The sequence below is a fragment of the Macrobrachium nipponense genome, chromosome 39 (assembly GCF_015104395.2).
Source record: "Macrobrachium nipponense isolate FS-2020 chromosome 39, ASM1510439v2, whole genome shotgun sequence".
Classification (NCBI taxonomy): domain Eukaryota; kingdom Metazoa; phylum Arthropoda; class Malacostraca; order Decapoda; family Palaemonidae; genus Macrobrachium; species Macrobrachium nipponense.
The window spans coordinates 6,461,773-6,483,126 of NC_061099.1; the positions used below are offsets into that span (position 1 = coordinate 6,461,773).

Genomic DNA, 21,354 nt, shown 5'->3' on the forward strand with positions numbered 1-21,354 from the left:
CCTGTGGGCAGAGGGTCACGGTCGTCACCATGCTGGAAGGAATCCGATGCAGGTAAGCTACTCAACCGAGCCCCAATCTATCCCTTTAGTTAGGGATAGAAGCAAATATCCTCCACTCCCTCCAACAAGGGGGAAGGAGTGGATGCCTACTTGAGACAAACCCATAACTTTATGTTGGACTCCTGTACAGGAACAAGTTCTTGCAATGCTGGTACGAAGAGATACGCTTGCCTCTCTCTTAGTACTTGGCTCAGAGGTCTGACCATTGATCCTGCGGTGCACACCCCGATCAATCGGACAGAGGTTTGGATCCCTCCCTTGCTCTTACGACCAGGGAGGCATTCCAAGGTTGGACGAACACCAGTCTGTTCACCAAAAAGACTCAGATTCACCCACCAAGAAGTGAGTCTTCCTATTGTTAAAGGACCGAGGGTTTGTATTACGTATCGGAACAAATGACATTTGTCGAAAATTGCATTTTTCTAACTATACAACCTGAGGTCCTTTACATATAGTCCCACCTCATACCACCCCTCACTCTGCAACTTTTTGCATGGGCCTAAAGCAAAAGTGATTCTTCACCGCCCGGATGCGCGCGGCGCGAGCACGATCGGACAAGCAGTTAACTACCGTTCTCCCCTTGTTCGAAGCTTACGACCGTCCCAGCTGCCGCTAGTTACCTTCCTATTGTTAAAGGACCTCAGGTTTGTATAGTTAGGAAAAATGCAATTTTCGACAAATTGTCATATTTCTTGTACCATGTACACTAATCTACTTTATTTACAGGTCAGTCACTGTTAGGTTAAGTACTGAATGGTCCAAATTGTTGTATTTCATTGTTTATTGGTCAATCTAGGTTTATAAAATTTACTGTGGTGTTTTTGTAGGGCCTGGAACAAAATGATATTGTTATTGTACAATAAAGTTTCATACATACTTACCTGGCAGATATATACTTAGCTATAGACTCCGTCGTCCCTGCCAGAAATTCGAATTTGTTCCGACACGGCATACAAACCTTCGGTCCTTTTACAATAGGAAGGTTACTAGCGGCAGCTGGATAGGTCGTAAGCTTTCGAACAAGGGGTTCGGTAGTTAACTGCTTGTCCGACAGGCGCGCGCGCGCGGCTGGGAGGTAAACAAATCACTTTTGCTTTCGGCCTCACAGCGAGTGGACGTGTGTGTTCTACGCTCTCTGCCAGCTTTTTGTCGTTTGCTTTCTTGGTTGTATGGTTGTGTTTTCTCTGTGTGAATCATTGTAAGTACAATCATTCCTTTATTTTTTTCATCATTTATTGTGAATTAATCGATCATGGACTCTCCACGCCCCGCTACTCTCCGGAGATTGTGCCCGGGTACCGAAGGGCGTAAATGCGGAAAATTCCGCTCGTTCCCAGAGATCGATCCCCATATTTTGTGTGCTCGGTGTCGGGGGCGTGAGTGTACCCGCGCCGAGCCCTGTGAAGTATGTATGTCTTGGTCGGAGGCGCAGTGGGGCTTGTACGAGGGTAGGAAGAAGCGAAGGCCTACAAAGGAGTCGTCGGAGAGCTCTCCCGCGACTCCTTTGGTTACGGACACTTCGTCTTCTTTCCTGCCTCCTGCTCAGCTCCCACGTTTGGCGCCTTCCCCTGCGGGGGGGGTTTCTAGGTCCTTCTCCTCACCCGATCTGTCGAGTGTGGAGGAGGGCGCGAGATACCCTGACGTTGAGTTGTACTCTGGGTCCTCTATCCGTTCGTCTACATCGCACGGACGGGTAGAGGATCCTGCTAATCACCCGACCTTTGCTTCCTCAGGTGCTGTTGCTGCGAAGGACGACCTTGGACAGGTGTGGGCATCGTTGGGTCTGCAGGGCGTGCCGAGTGTCCAGGGGCTGCTCTACCATCTCGCTGGCTCTGTTGCGGTCACGCATGCTACGGTGACAACCACTACCACGACCCTGTCGACCCCTGGCTATGCTTCACCTCCTCACCTGGTGTATTCCCCGCACGCGGTGTCTGTAACACCAACTCCATCGGTGCAGGGGCCGATCGCCGTACCACGGGGGACGTAGTGTGATGCTGCCGCCTGGGTTTGCCGTGCTGCCTCGACCGGACTTCCGTGTGCCCGAAGAGCTCGCCCCCTGGACCTCCCGCCAGTACCTAGGATGTCTCGGTGCCGCTGGTCCGTCCACCTCCGGGTCTGCCTGTACGCTGCCGTACCTGCCCAGCCGCTGTTGACTGACGTGATGATGCCGACTACCGCTGCTGTTCCTGTGTCTGTTCCTGCCGTCTCCACTGCTGTTCCTGTGATGCCTGCACCTGCTGACGTTGTTCCTGTTCGTGGCGCCGCTGCTCCCAATGCCGATCTGTTCGGACAGGTGCGTCCGGGCCCTGTTGCTTTGGCAACAGCAGCCCCGGCTCCGCCCTGGATGACGGATTTGACATCGGTCCTGAGGAAGCTGACGAAGAAGAAGAGGAAGAGGAGGAAGGTGTCGTCGTCGTCTTCATCGTCTTCTTCGTCGTCTGCCGCCTCTCCCCCTTCATCTTCTAAGGCTTCACAGCCTAAGAAGAAGAAGGTCGCCTCCTCCCCCCCTAAGAAGTCTCCTTCGGGAACTTCTAAGGGCCCGTCTCGCTCCGGTGAGACGGGGGGTTCTTCCGCTGGTCATCCTGCTCCTTCGGGAGCAGGGCCCGTCTCTTCTTCCGCAAGGAAGAAGACTACGGGGACCAGAGGAGTGTCGGCTAACACCGGCACTTCCTCGCCTGCTGTTAGTGGTTCTGCCACGGCAGCAGGATCCGTCTCGGCCTCTCGTTCGCGAGAGGTACCGAGTGTACGGTCGCCCACCAGCGACCGTGCAGCTAGGAACCAGACCTCTGAGCCAGCTCAGCGTCAGGTTCACGGCACGGATCGGAAGACTGGTGACAGCCGCTCACGCGACTCTCTCCAGACCAGCTCTCGCTCTCGCGGCGACCAGCTGGCTACCCGGGCTGACGTGACGGTCCACGACCGGCCACGGGCTGAGGCTGGGAAGAGGTCCCCCCGTTCGCCGGTGCCAGCCACGGCTGGTACCAGCGACGTGACGTGCCGTGAGGATACGCACCAGTCTCACCGTGACAGTGGAGCTCGCAGGTCGCCTGACCGTCGCTCTCACAGAGAGCGATCGGGTACGGCGACCAGCACCAGCTCTTCTGACACACGAGACGGGGCCGCGGTGTGCTCAGTCCAAGCCGTTCTCCACAGCGAGACGGCTCGACCAGGCCTGCAGCTCGATCGCCACCGCGGGTTGGCGATCGCCTGGAGCCCTCCAAGCCCGCTTGTTCTGCCAGCGATGCGAGGGGGGGAGCGTCAGGTCTGCCTCTCGCCCGTACCTTCACCTCCTCTCGGGGTTACACCGGGAGGAGTGATCGTGAGGGGTGCGCCCCTCATGATCCCACCACGACGCCTTACGTGCCAGGCTCGGTTCTCGGACCGGCCAGGACGTATGCACAAGTGGCTGGAGGAGACCGAGAGGGGTCTGTCGCTGTTCCCCCTCGAGGGAGGAGGGTCTCGGGAGCTGCTCCTGTTCGAGGGACTGGATGGTCCTACTCCTCAGGACGCGGTCACTCCTGAGATCCAGAGGAACTTTGCCGAGGTAATTGCGCTGATCCGTCAGCACAACGACCTCGGGGAAGGATCGCCGCTTCCACCTTCCGAGCCCACGTCCCGGCTCGAGTCGTTCTGGGGCCCAAAGAGGGAACCCAGACTGACGGTGGGTCTGCCGCGATCGGAGCTTGCCGACTCAGTGCTGGACCAGGTAGAGTCTCTTGTCTCCGGACATGACGGCTCTCTCAAGTCTAGCAGGTCGAGCAAGCTGCTTCCGCCTCCTCTACTGTGACAGCGGCGTTTCTACGTGCCGTCTGAAGACCCGATGGCCGCCCCCAAAACAGGTGAACCCGGAGTTAGCCAGGCTAACGCCGGGTGTGTCCCTGCAGCAGCTCCTGTCAGAGAACCTATGGTTCTCGCAGCAAGAGGCACTTGGTCTGGAATCTACTGCCATGGCAGCTTTCCAGGCCCGTCTTCCTGGATTAGACCTGTGGTCCCTCACGGTGTCTAAGGTCGCAGCCAGCTCCGGGGGAATTTCTCCTGAAGAAGACTCAGCCTTCAGGAGGCTTTGCCAGTCTGGGGGAAGAGCCATCTCCTTCCTAGCCCACCAGACGGTAAACCTGTGGGCCAACCTGGTTCTCCGACGTAGGGACACTGTCCTTACTCGGAGTATCCAGGGCGGCTGGGCGTGAAGCGGCATTGGGACTTCTCGCAATGGACCGTTACGGAGTTCCCCCCGTCGCTCCTTCCCAGGAGAGATTGGTGGACGCTGCGGTGGACAGACGGCGCACTGATGACAGTGACCGTCTGGTACACCAGGCAGTTTCGAAGGCGTCTGGGCAGCCTCGAACTGCGGCCAAGCCAAAGAGCTCGGCTAGCGCTTCCACTGTGGCTAAGACGGTAGTCGCGTCGAAGCCTCGTGGAAAGACTGTCTTCTTCGTCTTCTGCAAAGGGAGGCCGTAACCAGCCCTCCTTCTCCCGAGGAGGCTCTGGGAAGAAGTCGAAGAAAGGGGGGAAACGCTAGGGACGGCGTTCCCCCTCACCTGCTGCCGGAAGTGGGGGGGTGCCTGGCCAGCCGTTGGGCAACTTGGCAGCGCTACGGCGCCGAGACCTGGATAGTAGATGTCCTTCAGGAGGGATATCTATTACCCTTCGAATCTCGGCCACCCCTCACCTCCAACCCGGTCCAACAGCAGTGTACGTTCCAGGATCTTCGAAGGACGTAGCATTGAGACAGGAGATCAAGACCATGCTGAGCAAACAAGCTGTAGAGATCGTCACGGATCAGTTCACCGGGCTTCTACAGTCGACTTTTTTACCTGGTGGAAAAAGTCTACGGGGGGCTGCGGCGCCCGGTGATAGATCTCTCTCCCCTGAACCGGTTTGTTCGCCAGACCCGGTTCACGATGGAGACGGCACGTTCCGTGCTCGACTCCATCAGGGAGAACGATTTCATGCTTTCAGTGGACTTGAAGGATGCGTATTTCCAAATACCCATTCATCAGTCCTCCAGAGAGTACCTCCGCTTCATCCTCGACGGGACGGTGTACCAATTCAGGGCACTTTGCTTTCGGGTCTCTCAACCGCCCCACAGGTGTTCACGCGAGTGTTCACTCTGGTGTCTGTTTTTGGGCCCATTCGCACGGGATACGTCTGATGAGGTATCTCGACGATTGGTTAGTCCTGGCGAGCTCCCGCTCGCAGTTGCTACAGGACAGGGATCGGCTACTCGAGTTCTGTCACGATCTGGGGATCGTTGTGAACTTCGAGAAGTCCGATCTCGAGCCCAAGCAGAGGATGAAGTACCTGGGTATGCTGATCGACACGGTAGCAGGGCGAGTCTTCCCCGCAGACTCGCGGATCAGCAGATTCAGGGAGGCAGCCGGCCAGTTCCTGTCTCGGCAGGAACAGGCAGCTCAGCGATGGCAAGTCGTGATCGGGACACCTGTCGTCACTCGAGAAGTTAGTCCCTCACGGGCGTCTTCACCTGCGGTCTCTTCAGTGGAGACTAAAGGAGAGTTGGTCACAGGCAACGGATCCCCCAAGCTTTCCAGTGTCTCTGACACCGGAGGTGAGGCAGACCTAGCCTGGTGGCACGACGACAGGAACCTCTAAAGGGAGTGCCTCTACGCAAACTCCCCCACCCCGGAGATGCAAGCTGTTCTCAGACGCACGACCGAGGGGTGGGGCGCACACCTGGAGGAGTTGCTGACTTCAGGAGTGTGGGACGAGCACGACAAGCACCTTCACATCAATGTACTGGAACTCAAGGCAGCGTTTCTCGCGCTCCAAGAGTTTTTCAGGATCCGCTGTGGGAGGACACCTCAGTGCGGGTGTTGATTCTGTGCGACAACACCACGGTGGTGGCTTACGTCAACAAACATGGGGGCCTAGTGTCTCTCCCATTGTACCAGTTGACTCGGCAGGTGCACGAGTGGGCCGAGGCTCACTCAATAGAGCTGTCGGCACGCTACATTCCAGGGAAAATAGGAATGTAGTAGCCAAGACAAGCTCAGCCGTCGGGATCAGGTGATAGGACCGAATGGGCCTCTACACCAGGACGTGGCGGAAAGGGGGGGCTCTTCGACCTGTGGGGCGACCAGTCGTGGATCTGTTCGCCACCCGGCACAACAGAAAACTTCAGGTTTTCTTTTCAGCCGTGCCGGACCCATGGGCAGCTGCAGAGGACCGCTCTTCAACACCCGTGGGACAACCTCTTCGCTTACGCCTTTCCCCGTTCAGCCTGATTCGCAAGGTGATCAGTCGAGCACTGGTCACCCGAATCTCAGGATGATCCTGGTGGCTCCCAAATGGCCTGGGGCCATTTGGTATCCGGACCTGATGGCTCTTCTCGCAGGAGAACCGAGAGAGATTCCCCCCTGGCAACAACCTTCTCGTCCAGCCACACGTAGAGCGGTACCACCAGACAGTCCAGTCCCTTCGTCTTCACGGCTGGCTGTTATCCACCATCTCTTGCGAACGAGAGGCTTTTCTCGTAGCGCAGCAACAGAGGCTGGAAGGAAACGTCCGTCAGTCCTCTGCAGCTGTGTACCAGGGAAAGTGGGCCGTCTTCTGTAGTTGGTGTCGTAGACGGGGTATATCTCCTCTCAGAGCCACTCTTCAGCAGGTAGCGGATTTCCTCGTTTTTCTTCGCCGAGAGAAGCTCCTCTCAGTCCCCACAGTCAAAGGATATAGAGCGCCCTGGCACTAGTCCTGAAACTGAGGGGATTGGACATCTCGAACTTGTTCGAGATCTCCTTGCTCATGAGGAGACTTCAGAAAGGTCCCTTGCCCACCCAGGCGAACTCAGGCCCCCATGCGCGGGGATGTTGAACTCTCGTCCTTAGGAGTTTGACTCAAAGACCCTTCGAGCCACTCCGAGAGTCGTCAGACAGGGATCTGACCCTCAAGACCCTCTTCTTGCTGGCCCTGGCATCGGCGAAGAGAGTAGGGGAACTTCATGGTCTTTCCTTCGATGTACGACACTCCAGGGGATGGGGATCTGTGACGCTCGATTTCGTCCCGAACTTCGTTGCGAAGACTCAGAAACCTTCGGTCCCTGACAACAGGTTCGAGTTTTTCACGATTCCCTCCCTAATGGACTTCACCGATAATGATGCGGATGAGATGCTGCTTTGTCCTATGAGGGCGCTACGGCGCTATCTGAAGAGAAACTCGACACCTCAGGCCTGAGTGTCGGCGCCTCTTCGTTAGCACCGGGGTAACCAAGAAAGAAGTATCCAAGAACACTCTTTCGTTCTGGCTGCGTGAGGTCATCAGGAGGGCGTATGAGGCTGATGGTAGTGACGACATCCGTACGTCCCGTCCGAGAGCTCACGAAGTCAGAAGTATTGGCCCCTCGTTGGCGTTTCGTAAGAACTTCTCCGTGGCGCAGGTCCTGAAGGCAGGGGAGGTTCTGGTCTAACCAGACTACCTTTACGTCCTTCTACCTTCGGGATATTGCCCACAGGTCCTTGGATACCTTTTCCTTGGGGACCCGTGGTGGCTGCTCAACAAGTTGTGTAGCTAACCCAGACCCTCGCAGGCTGAACAGCATCGAGGTCCTGGTGTGACTGTGCGGATGGATGTGTGAATGAGTGAGTGACTGGCTTCTCTTCCCATCTTTTCCTCCTCCTCTACCTGTGGGCAGAGGGTCACGGTCGTCACTACGCTGGATGAGGACGAGATGCAGTGAGCTATATGACAGAGCCCCATGCCCCATTCTATCCCTTTCACTAGGATAGAAGCAGAATATCCACCACTTCCTCCTACAAGGGGGGGGGGGGGGGGGGGGGGGGGGGGGGGGGGGAAGTGGATGCCAACAAGAGACAAACCCATGACTTTATATTTGCTCCTGTACAGGAACAAGTTCTTACATTGCTGGTACGAAGAAGACACGCTTGCCTCTCTCTTAGTACTCGGTCCAGAGGTCTGACCATTGATCCTGCGGTGCACACGCCCCGATCAATTGGACAGAGGCTTGGATCCCTCCCTCGCTCTTACGACCAGGGAGGCATTCCAAGGTTGGGCGAACACCAGTCTGTTCACAAAAGACTCAGATTCCTCCCACCAAGAAGTGAGTCTTCCTATTGTAAAAGGACCGAAGGTTTGTATGATTGCCGTGTCGGAACAAATGACAATTTGTCCAAAATTGCATTTTTCCTAATTATACAAACAATGAGGTCCTTTTACACATAGTCCCACCATCATGCCACCCCTCTCTGCAGTTTTTTGCTTGGGCCAAAAGCAAAAGTGATTTGTTTACCTCCCAGTCCGCCGCGCGCCTGTCGGACAAGCAGTTAACTACCGAACCCCTTGTTCGAAAGCTTACGACCTATCCAGCTGCCGCTAGTAACCTTCCTATTGTAAAAGGACCTCAGGTTTGTATAGTTAGGAAAAATGCAATTTTGGACAAATTGTCATTTTGCGGCACACGCTGCAGGTAGGTCAGGTGATCTGCCAGGTATGTATGAAACTTTATTGTACAATAACAATATCATTTTCATACATTCAACTTCCCTGTCAGATATATACTTAGCTGATTGGCACCTTTGGCGGAGGGTAAGAGACAGCTAAATTACTGATTAGACAGGTAAACAACATGCGTTGTAGGTAATATATAAAAAACCTTGTTTCCTATCTGTTTAGTTTAGACGGAGGGTTCGACTGTACCTAGCTATCTGTTCTTTAGGAGTCTGCTTCGTCTCAAGAGCCTCAGCAAGGATGTGACCTATGGCTAAGAGTTCTTGTGGGACTGTCAATGGGGTCTATCCACTTACTCGACAGAACCTGATGGCCTTTGTCAATGGGGTCTTATCCACTTACATGACAATACACCTATGCCTAGTGGCATAATTAAGGAGCACAACACCGATCCCGATCACCTGATCCTAACACGAGGGTTAGTGCTTAATTTGAAAAGAGTTATCCCCAAACTCCTTTCAAACAACCCAAAGAAAAAAACACCACGTTAAATAAATTTAACTCACTAGTTAAAGATCAGTATCGGCTCCCTATCCCAGCAACGTATCCGCAGACACGTATAAACCAAGAGAAGGATCTCTCGTAGGTTAACTTGACATCCTTCGGGTAATGGGAAGTCAACACAGAGTTGCATCTCCCGTATGTGACAGCTAATATGTCCTTTATAACATATTGTTATGGAAAGAACAAAAATTCGCAAAAGCTCGCACTTCATGCGCTTTTAATTCTCAGCTGTTTGAAGGAATCATCAAGTCACTTATGAAGTGCTTTAGAGATCACACTTGTCTCAAAGAAGACCAGGGTGTTCTTTGATATGGCTCTCTTCTGGATGAAGCCTGGAGCCTGGCTGGCACTTCGTGCCTGGCAGGCGCCTGGCGCCTGGCTGGCTGGCTCCTCCCCACTTGCTGGAGCTTCGAGCTTGGCTGGAGTCTCGAGGCTGACTGGCGATGTCCACATCGGACAGTCTCACCTGTCCGATCTGTTCACCTCTGGCGTATTTGCGCCAGGTTGGTGGTCCGCTCCTTCTCCGTATCAGACAATAAACTCGTTCATTCAAGCTGTCTGCCTCTAGCGTTTTTCGCCTGTTTGGCACTTGGCGCCTGCTGGCGCTTCGTTGTCCGAGGATCCTGAACAAAAACAGACAATAGTTTGTCCGGAGACTGGAGAAGGGTGGAAGGTTCTCTTCTACCTGGATCCTTTGGCCTAGGACCAGGGGAGGAGCTTGGAGCCAATCATGTCCCGTAGACGATAAGCTATCTTAATATGACGAGAACGAGTCTTCTTCCGAGGAGGATCCTTCGTGAATACTTTCGTTGCGTGAGTCTATTCCTGCATGTCAAGGAAGTTTCTCGTTGCAGAATCTTCCCTCTCCTTGTCCGAAGGAGGGGAAGGAGGTCTGGAAGGTGAAGTGGGCGATCCCAGGGCTTTCTTGGCTCTTGTCTTCTCCCTCTGAATACCTTCTGGGAAGCGTTTCGTGTCCTCATCGCAGCCCAAAGAATCTGTAGGAAGCCCTTAAGCGATTTCTTCTATTAAAGATAAAATTTAAGCGCCCCGACCGGGCACAGAGACCCTTCTATCTCTTCCCCTTTCAAATGAGAAAGTCCCTTAACTTCAGAGCTCTGATGCAGGGTTAGAAGGGTGTTAATTCTTTTCCAGAAATAATGTGATGGTAAGAACCAATAGTCGAGCCTCCATTGAATCCGATGCGAGACCTCATAACTTAAATTCACTTGTCTTCTTGGTAGTTGTTAGAGCCAAGAGAAAAAATGAATTTTCTCATTTAAGATTTAATAAAGAAGCTTGATGAGGAGGTTCCCACTTGTCGGAACAAGGAATCTGCGGGCCACGAAAAGATTCCAACTCGAAGTACATAATGTCCTACTGTTGGTTGTCTCGAGGTATCGTGTAAGATCCCGAGGAACTTAATCCTCTGTTATCTTCAAGTTCCTTTGTAAAGACAGAGTATAGCCTGCTACTGTAATCTGTGATAGCAGATATAAATACAAAGGTGATTCTTCTCTCAGAAAGGGAAGAAAAACCGCTATGTGGGTCACAGAGGTATCGGAAGAGGACAGTTTCCTCATTCAATCCAGCACGATCTGCAGCACTTCTATGTCTATTCCATGACACTTGTCATTCACCTTGCAAAATCCTCTCATCCCTATCACTTCTCGTCAGTCTGCACGCAGACAGACTCAGAGTGTAGAGGTTTTTGAGGTCCCTTTCTAAGTGAGGCTGATAGAGTAGACCGCCTCTCTTGTGAAAACCTTTATAAAAGTGCTGTAAGAAGGACGTGACCTCTGTGAATCCAGCTTCCCGAAGGCAAAAATGGGGCGAAAGGCATCATCCTCTCTTCCTCTGACGCCAGTAAATATCTTAATACGTCCGTTAAGAATTTATATATTGGTGAAAAAAAAATACTAATGTTTCTTTCCCTTTCAAAGTAAAGGATGGCGTATATTGCTACCTCTCTTGGTTCGAGGATAAGGAAGCAGTCTAGAGGAAGTCTCTTCGTCTTCAACCTTGCGAAAAGATCTATGAAGAAGACGTATCGCAGGTTTCCACAACTCTCTTTCCAACTCAGCTTATACAGACGTTAATAGTTATTATCGTCGATCGAGAAGATTCTCACGGACGTGCAATCTCGTGCAGCAAACCTCTTAAGGATCGTTACATTCCGTGTCCGTGTTCCAAACAGGTTCTTTCTTGTTAACGCAAACAGGGGCGAAAAAAAGAGATTCTCGATGCTCCTTGAAATACGAGAGAGCTGTGGAATTGGCCTAATTGATTTAAATCATTTCGTCCCTCCTTGGGATCAAACCCCCTTCAAGTTAGACGGGGAACGAAATCAGGAACGAACCGTGCCGTTACCAAGCCTGCTGTCAGAGAGGCTACTGAACCCTTCGATTAATAACTCGCTATATCGAGAGATTATCAAGTTCACTAATTTGCTTCTGCCTTTGGTGTGATTCTTTAGACTATGCACCCGGACATCTGTACCTCTGTCCTGGTACCCGGCACCCTCTCAAATGTTATTTCTGTTTCTTGGTAGGAAGAACTTGATAGGCTTAATATAGCCCATTCAGGGGAACAAACTTCTGTCACGAAGAAAAATGGTTCCCATCAAATTCATCCATATTCTCCCTGAGAATGTTCTCTAATAAAACTATGCTTTCGTAAGCATGAGAGCATCATATAATATATTGCTCTACTGCGTTAGAATCATATTGCTATTTCTTTCCTATAATCCTGTTACATTGCGGTAAACAGTATCGAAAGGTTACAAGGGATCTTTTTATTGAAAACTTCTTAGCAAAACGAAGACAATGTTATTCATGTTTGCCTACAAATCCCCTCAATTCGAGGCTAAGTCCATGATTGTAGGGGGGAGATACGGTTAACCATTCGATCCCGTAGGAGAGAGAGATGTAACCAACAGCTCTTGACCAAGCAATAGTTGGTACTGTGTTGGCCAACAGTTACAGCAGCGTTCGTTCGCTGTCTCGTCGTATTCTACCCGAGTTGCCAGTTACTCCGTTCCATGAAGGAATATGATAAAATCATTATCGAGCCTAAGGAAGTTCTCAATAATGTATCTTTTAGCGAAACAACCTTCGTTAAATACAGACGGTGAGTATGTGATGTCGTAACAAATCCTTTAAGCGTAGTCCTTATTAGGAAATTCCTGTAAGGATACAGGTAATTCCGTTGCGAACCATAAAGGTAACTACGGTATGCGCATATTACTTGACCATACAGTAGTTCTATCCACCCAATTTTCTACTACATTCTTTCCTCTCCGATGCAGAGAGAGAGAGAATGGAAAATTTACTATCTTCGTTCTTTTCGTCAATAAAAACGAATTAGTATTAGCCGAAGGAGATCCCAAATGAAAACCGAGGATCGAAGAGAATCTCTCAAGCTTTTATTCTCTTGGAGATAAGGCCGTATTCTACGCCTCTATTATCTGGAAGAGCCTCTAATCAATGAATGAGAGCTCGTACGAATCTTGTCCAATTTCCAAATGATTGCCACTCTTTCTGGAAATGGTTGGTTGCATTATTTTAGAAGGAGGATGATTTTAATATCCTCTTACTAGTAATGAACGAATTCTCTCAATAAAAGGGTTGCTAAGGTCATATAATCTGAGAGACCTGCCCCCTTATTGGCTTCCAATTCCGATATATCTTCCATTTCCTGTCCAGTCAAGTTGGGAGAAGAATGAGCAACCGGAGGAGAGCGCCTCCTTTCGCAAGGTGAAGGGCTTTCAGCAGTCCCAGCTCTAACCTGCCAAGGGCTACGGCCGACTGTGCGATATCTCGAGTCCCTGCCAGGGGAGGGCTGATTCCGCACAATACCCCTATCCACATCAGAACCATCCTGATAAGGATGACGGCCGCCTGTGCGACAACTATCGTCCCTATCAGGAGAAGTTCGTGCTTGCGAAAGACCCACCACAGTCTCAGCAACCTCCTGACAAGGGCGACGGCCGTCTGTGCGACATCTTAAGTCCCTGTCAGGAGAAAGCTGATCCTGTGAAAAGTCCCAAAGAGGAGCTTCCTGGTCAATTTCTATCTCCATATCTGATGAGGCTGGAGATCCTGGCGCCTGGCTGGTGGCTAATTTGCAGCTGGCTTCTCGCGCCTGGCAGGCGCCTGGAGCCTGGCAGGTGCCTCGCGCCTGGATGGATCCTCAAACCTGGCTGGCGCCTGGAGCCTGGAAGGAGCCTCGCGCCTGGCAGGCGCCTTGCGCCTGGATGGATCCTCAATCCTGGCTGGCGCCTGGCAGGCGCCTTGCGCCTGGATGGAGCTGTCCGTATCGGTCCATTTTCATCCTCTGCACGTCCACTGGACGGGATCTCTTGATTGGAAGGAAACCGTCCTTTCTCAATATTCATCCAATGACGAGATTTGTTCTTGCATCTTCATAAGAATCTTCGTCGCTGAATATCCCTCCTCCTTATCCGCCGAGTGGAAGGAGGTTTAGATAATAAGGAAAAAACACTGTTTTAGGATACCTTTCCAATGGCTATCCTTGGCAGTCTGGGACGTTCTACAGAACCTGCCGAGGGGACGCCTGACCGTTGGGGATTCTCTGAAACCTCCGTACGGCTTTCGACATTCCTTCTCCTCTGGGCTCGGGAGCTTGGAAGAGGTCTAGGCCTGGGAGCGAGACAGAGCCGATCAGACGCACCCTCCACTTTTTGAGGATGCCTTTCCAATGGCTATCCTTGGCAGTCTGGGACATTACTACAGATCCTGCCGAGGGGACGCCTGACTGGTGGGGAATCTCTGAAACCTTCGTACGGCTTTCGACATTCCTTCTCCTCTGGGCTTGGGAGCTTGGAAGAGGTCTAGGCCTGGGAGCGAGACAGAGGCGATCAGACGCACCCTCCACTGCACTGGGAACACTATATTCACTTCTTACCTTTTAAGAGCTCGCATTTTGAGCTACATCCATTTATCTTCAAATTTGCAAATATAAATTTGTAGTTGCTGTGGAGTAAGAAGGTGATGAGGATACAACAACTACTAGTACTGTTAATACTCTAACTGCTCGTTAGCACAAGAGCTATTAAAGCTTCTAAAGGAAGCGTATCTAGTTATATGCTTTTCTGACTTCCTAAAGTAGGAAATAAGAGTTGTATATTTCCTCAATCAAGTTCTAACACTTATTACACGTATTAATGAATAAATATTAATATTTCCCTTTCTTGCAAACTATGTGAGTGTCTACCGAAAAATTCGGTAGTTTTACGTAATATATTCTTTGAAATTTCGAAGCGAAATTCATTAAAAAGTTAATAAAAGCGTATGCCAAACCAAAGACCCAGTACTTCCCTGCAAAAGACAGCCCAGAAGATTGATGGTGATGAAAAACAAAAATCAAATCAGGAGGTACCAACAACGTATGTTGACACTACGGGCGACAGAGAAAATCTGGTTATAGAACGGTAATGGTTCCAATTCCTGCCACCCAGCGGCAGGGCAGTAGATCACCTGACCTACGTGCAGCGTGTGCCGCGAAATTCGAATTTCTGTCGGGGACGACGGAGTCTATAGCTAAGTATATATCTGACAGGGAAGTTGAATGTATGAAATTAGGCAATTTACATGTAAAATGTGGTTCGAGATACGAAAAAATCAGGTTACGAAGGCCACTTCAGAATGGATTAATTTCGTATCCTGAGGCACTACTGTATTACACATCACAGTAGGCAGTCCCCGGGTTACGACGGTGTCGGCTTACGACGTTCCGAGGTTACGACGCTAGTCAATAGACGTTATTTCCAGGGTTACGACGCATGTTCCAGGGTTACGAGCTAGTCAATAGACGTTATTTCCAGGGTTACGACGCCTACAACGCTCATCTGGGAGATGAAATATGACACCAAAAATGCAAAATAATCAATATTTGAGGGTTTTTTTTATGAAAATTGCCATAAGAATGCAGTTTACATAGTTTTCAATGCACCCAAAGCATTAAAAGTAAGGTTTTCTTAGGATTTTTGACGAAGTTCCGGCTTACGACGCATCTCAAGAACAGAACCCCTGTTGTAACCCGGGGACTGCCTGTATAGTAATTACTCATCAGTGAAAACTTAGCCTGAAATTTTTACCTGGAAAGTATGGTTTCCACGAGAAGTCCATCCATATACAGCCACTACTGCTGCAACAGTAACTGACACTAGAAGAATGGACAATGCTATGCAAGCCCTTCTTGCTGTAATTAATGTGGGTGCTTTTGGCATTCCTTTGTCTAACGTTGCAACCCTCAACTTCTCTTGATAAGCTGCAACAGCTGCATCTATGTCATCCTCTGCATCAGAATCTGTTCCATATCCAGATGCTCCTGATTCAGAATCCGAGGCAACTCGCTCTGTAGTATTTGCTGTTGAGATCTGTTGGGTTACTTGGGTTTCTGTTCTTATCTGCTCTGTTTCCGACGTTGCTGGTAACAAAAGATCATGTACAGGAGAGCATGATTCACTCTGGGGATTTTCTAGTAAAGGAGCAGTGTCTCTGTTGTCTGGACTCAAGCCACTGATCCCACTTTCAGCATCTGGAGACTTTGATGGAGACTGCTTACCCTGAGAAGGGCGCACTCTGTATGGCAGGACACGTAAACCATCCTGAAATACAAAAATTTCATTTAACAACCTTTGAATTAATATACTGTGAAATAACGCACCACACTTTTAATAAGGTGGACATTTCTTTCCCTGACAAAAAAAAGGCACCGGAAATCTGAAATCTAACCATGGACAAAAAGCTACTAATACCAGTAAAAGATCTAGTAGCATGGAGTGAATGTAATAGTTTTTCATTAATTATCAGCTGGAATTTATTTCCATGTTATACATGGTTGTAGGACATGCCATACCTCAAGGTGTGTGTGCCATATCTTACTTTAACACTGATCCAGGAATCATTGAATTATGATCAACAGAAAAATCTGCAAACGCCTTATAATTATAGTTGATACATACACCAATCAATTTCCAAACTTTGTACTGTACTCATTAATAAATATACATAAAAAATACATATTGGAAATTAGACTTAGATGATGTTAACTGGATTTTTCAATGTACTATATATTCAGAGTGAAAAAAAAATTTTGGTCGTTTTCACATAATTCCATTTACAGACCATTCATATCCACGTCTCTAATCGACAATGTCCAATTTGGACCTGCATATCAACTATTAGGAGACAAAATAGTATTACTTTAAGAGACTAAAGTATTACTACTTTATCTCCAACTGTCACCTACACTACAGAGAATTGTACATATCACCAAAACCACTACAAAACAAACAGGATGCTCGAACTACAGCCAAAATACAATAGTATACTACAGTACGTATATACATAGGAAAGGAACATAATCACCTTGAGGAAATGCAAAGTTCTTTCTTGTCTAGAATGCTTTGGGGCAAGTCTGTGATAACTATATGGATCTGAAGATGAAGCGGTGGCTGCAACGGAACACAATGATCCATAGGTACAGCGATGCCGTCTGTACATAACTCCCGTAATTATTATAACATGCATACATAGTACACATGTGGCAATAACCTGAAATAAATCTAATGATTAAAAACAAAACAGCATTTATTAATACTAGTTATTCATATGCGTATATAGTAACGGACTAGGAGCTACACATCTCGAATTTGCACACAAAAGAGAAAATTAATTTGAATCCAAAATTAAATATACCTGATGCCCAGGTTTTAAATAGTTTTACTAATTTTCTAACTTGAGGTAATATACAGTAATGAGGAAAATTATGAAATGAACATTCTAGTTAATAAAAATAATAACCATTTCTCTTACCTTCAAAAGGAAGACATGACCAAACACAAGACCCAAAACTGAGGAAAGGGCACCTCCTGCAAGATGGGCATAGACATGAGAGGTAGTATGTGAGCACTGATGTGAGAGAGCAGATGGTAACAATCCATCAGCAGAGAGCGAAACTATCTGTCGAGAGAGGGGATTGGCTGCCTCTACTAAAGCCAAGCACATAATTACAACCTGTCAAAAAGAATACAAATTTAAATATTAAAAAAATATGTAATACATACAGAATCTAAAATCTATGTTTGAGATAATTGTATGTATATATACCTTATGTGTATGTAGTATCTTACAATATTTTCAAAACGTGCATAACATTTAACACAGTTTAATTTTTACCTCCTAGCTTCAACCTAGAATACAAATATGACCTATACTGTATTTGTTTACAAATTTTCTAGAAATATAAATGTGCTAGTTTGGCTTGGATAGACAAAAAAAAATGTCTGTGCTATAATAAGGTTACCAAATAACATTCTCACACTCGCATACCTTTACCTACTCCCACCTTTCTGAACATAAAAAAACAATGATCGTTACATTTTAAAAATAATCATTATTTTGTGCAGAAGACTGATTCTAAACACAAAATTACATGCTTGAAAACAGCATCCTTCCATTTAATTCTCGATACCAACTTTTTACCTAAAACGATGAATTGCACTACTTTGATAACTTATTTAAAGACAAAAGTGTTCTGTATTTCCTTTTTGTAAAACACCTGCGATACTACTATAGTCAGTATGTGGATGTGAGGCTGTAAACAAAATGCAGTACACACAGTAATGAACTGCTGCCATTTCCATTGTCAGGACCATATACTATACTGTACTGGGCAGGATGTCAAATGCCTCTTAATTACAAACTGTAAAACCAACAGGCCTAATCTCCTTCAACACAAAGCAAATTAGGAAATATATTCAGTTCCTCGCATTTGGATATGAGCTTCTGACGGAGGAGAATTTTGAATAAGAATTAGAACTCTTAATGTGAAGTTTCCCTTTAGTTAGTTTTGGGATCAGTCTGTGACTACAGTGTGGAGGTCTTACTGGGAATTTTCAGGACATGGCGGCTGAATTACCTGGAAGGATCCCATAACCAAGCGCGCCCATCCGACATCCCGCCTTTCCAATGCCTGAAGAAGTGGGGCGCCTTGCGGAGGTATTCTGCAAGAGATAAATTTTCCATCAGGTAAACATAAGACTGGATCAGGCAGCATCAACAGAGGCAATGATTCTATAGCCATTTTTAACAGAAGTATAAATCATACCACCAACACTAAGACACAAAACAGCAGCATTCTCATTGATGGTCATGTTCTAAGACCATGACTGAAATACTGCACTGCAGTGGAAGAAGAAACCAAGCCAGCTACTAATGTTGGCTGTTGCACAAGATTCACAAATAGTGTAAGAAAAAAAAAATTCAAAATGCACCAGCTACTAAGTACTACCCTGAATACTGTACTAAAATAAATATATAAATGGAAAATAGCTTATACAGTACATACATACATTAGTCAAAAGCAAAACTGAGGAACAAAAGGATGATTTGATGCTATAAGATTATTCAAACAGAAGTACCACGGAGCCTGCTCACAGAAAATGGGATTTTCAAATACTATATACTATCATTATATTGTAATATCTAAACTAAAACAAAGGTGCTCCAGAAATAAATAATTCTGAAGACTGACATACTATGAACTTCACAATATGTATTATAAACATCAATACTCTTCTTCAGTACTGTACTGGGATTTGGGAGTTAACACATTTCGTTACTATAACAAAGAGATTTCCTACAAAGGTGGGTTAGAACCTACAGCATGTCAACCCAATTATGATACTTTTCTACAACATAAATAAAATGGACACTATAAACCAATATGTATGAAAAAATTTACTTGTACCAACCTGTACAGTTGATAACTGGGTTGATAGAAAAATACAAAATTACTTTAGAAAAATATGCACATATACAGAAAAGTCACTCATCGACAAAAATAAAATAGGTCTAGACCTATTGATTTATAGGACTTCATGAAAACAATCAACTTTTTAATTACAAGATCTCATATTCTATACATGTGATTCATATGCAACATAAGTTAGTGCTGCATATCTCAAGTTGAAATATGAAACTTTACAGGTGGATCCTTTGATAAAGTGGTCATACTACAAAGACTTCAATTCTTGCCAGCAAGACTACTACACACTGTACCTAGAAATACTGGGTGCTTGTATAGCTCCTTAAATGTAATATATAGTTAAATTTATGCATAAAACAACAGTCATAATGGGGGAAAAACATGTTATACTGATACACAATAACAAAATAAAAACTAATTAAAAACAATCGACTTCTGTCAGATCATTACTCCTGGCTCAGGTTTTAAGGCAGGGTAGTACCAAGGTCTTTAGACCTTGGGTAGCTACTTGATCATAAAGGATAAAGGTACCATATGTACTACCGATTACCAGACTACTTATAGAATATTACATGAGAAAGGGTTTTGTTAATAAATCTTTGATGAGAAGGAGATTACCCACAAAATATTAGCTAATTGAAGTCAACCGCCTTACTCTGGCTATAATATTTATGGTTGAATAAAATTGTAAACTATACTATACTATAACATATTGTATACACACACACTATATATATAATAATATATATATATGTGTGTGTGTGTTACACTTTCTAACTCCCACTTTAACGCTAAATTAAATAGATGTATATTATATTTTTCCAAGTGCAAATGTCACCACATTTTCAGATTTTGGGCAAGTAAAATTTAATTCATATTCCCTACTTCATATATATATTTTTTTGCTTTCAACTGTAATGTCTAAGGTTACATCCTTCATGTACGTTTTCTCGTCTACGCATTCGCTTTATTTACTCTTCCTCTTTGCAAGTATTCCAAACATTTTCCTTCCTCGGGGTCAAGTTGAGATTCTGTATCCTACCGACCTGAATCTTCATCACACCCCCTATCCATTTGCCTTCTCCTCACCTCACCCCTCTCTTGTATACAGCTCTATAGTATTATTTAATTTCTCAAAGCTCAACGCCGTTATTTTCTTCATTGGCTGCCTGTTCATCATTTAGTCTAACCATTTTGATTATCTCAAAGGTGTCGTCTCTCTCTCTCTCTCTCTCTCTCTCTCTCTCTCTCTCTCTCTCTCTCTCTCTGTAACAGCTCAATGCCTTGAAGTCTTTGTTTGCAGGGCAAACCTCGTTCTTTGGCGCAATGGTATAATCCTTTCTCTGATGCCGTTTATACTTTTCATCGAAATTTTAAGCGATCAGTTCCAGGTTTTATTTTAAAAACAGTGAACGAGAAACAGATCAAAACAAAAGGAAATCTGAAAAGTATACTTCGTGATATACTTGGAAGTAGAAAGGGGATGAACGCTTATGAAGTTTTTTTAATACTGAAATTATCACGCAAAACTAACGCGGCCATTAAAAAAAAACATGTTATTTGAGGTGTGTTTTTTTCGTAGCAAACCTTCTTCCCAAACCAGTTTTATGTTTTGGCAAAGATTTACAACAATAACTATGTCACGAGATACGAAGCCTCATCACGCTTATCATTCAGTCAGTGGTAATATTACATATAACACTTTCAATTTGAACACAGTCAGAATAACATAAAAATGCCTCACATTTCAAATACAACCTTCACCTGACAACAAAATACAATGAATAACCAAACCAAACCAAGATTGACTTACGCATTGCCCGTCATGAGGGTGAGGACGATGCCCAGCGCGAAGAAGGCCAGGAAAGTGATGCCCATGGAGACGGAGATGGCCAGGGGCAGCGCCCTCTGCGGACGGCGGTAAACCTTCACCCGGACGCCCGTCTCGTAGAAGCTGCTGTAGACGACCATGCACACGGCTGCGCCAGCTAGCAGCTGAAATAGAGTCGGATTTATTTTTTCTTTTTTTCTTTTTTTCGGATAATAATAATAAATAGGTAAATAATCTATATATATATATATATATATATATATATATATATATATATATATATACAGCAAAGAACCAAGAGACAAGAGAAGGAAACGAGAGAGAGAGAGAGAGAGAGAGAGAGGAAATAAACAAGTGTCAAAAACGTGGTTCCCCTTCGCCCGCACGGAACAATAACACTACAGGGAACCTTAAAACAGTCAGAATCCTCTTCGATGCGCAACCTGTGACGCAAGATTGGGGCGCCATTTATCTTCGTGTTTGTGCCTCTCTGGTGACACCGAACATTCTTATGCGAAAAGGCCTCTTTTGGTGCATTGCGTCACCCGCCTTCACCCAGCAACCTGCGCCAGTGAGAAAGTAGACTTCAGAGAGAGAGAGAGAGAGAGAGAGAGAGAGAGAGGTGACCATCGAAAGGGAATTCCCGCCATACTGCAACAAGGAAAACAACTAAGGCCTAAGATCGA

General features: G+C 46.9%; 1 protein-coding gene across 2 annotated transcripts in view; it reads right to left on the reverse strand.

The window, feature by feature from the left end:
- The window catches only part of LOC135210073 (probable cationic amino acid transporter), a 291,242-nt gene that overhangs the window by 27,451 nt on the left and 242,437 nt on the right, over positions 1–21,354 (reverse strand). For both annotated transcript variants that reach the window (XM_064242870.1, XM_064242871.1), the window contains exons 6-10: positions 20,651–20,832; positions 17,989–18,073; positions 16,884–17,084; positions 16,437–16,622; positions 15,161–15,673 (exon numbers count right to left, since the gene is read on the reverse strand). In XM_064242870.1, coding sequence (XP_064098940.1) covers positions 15,161–15,673; positions 16,437–16,622; positions 16,884–17,084; positions 17,989–18,073; positions 20,651–20,832 — 1,167 coding nt within the window. The remainder of the gene's footprint in view (positions 1–15,160; positions 15,674–16,436; positions 16,623–16,883; positions 17,085–17,988; positions 18,074–20,650; positions 20,833–21,354) is intronic.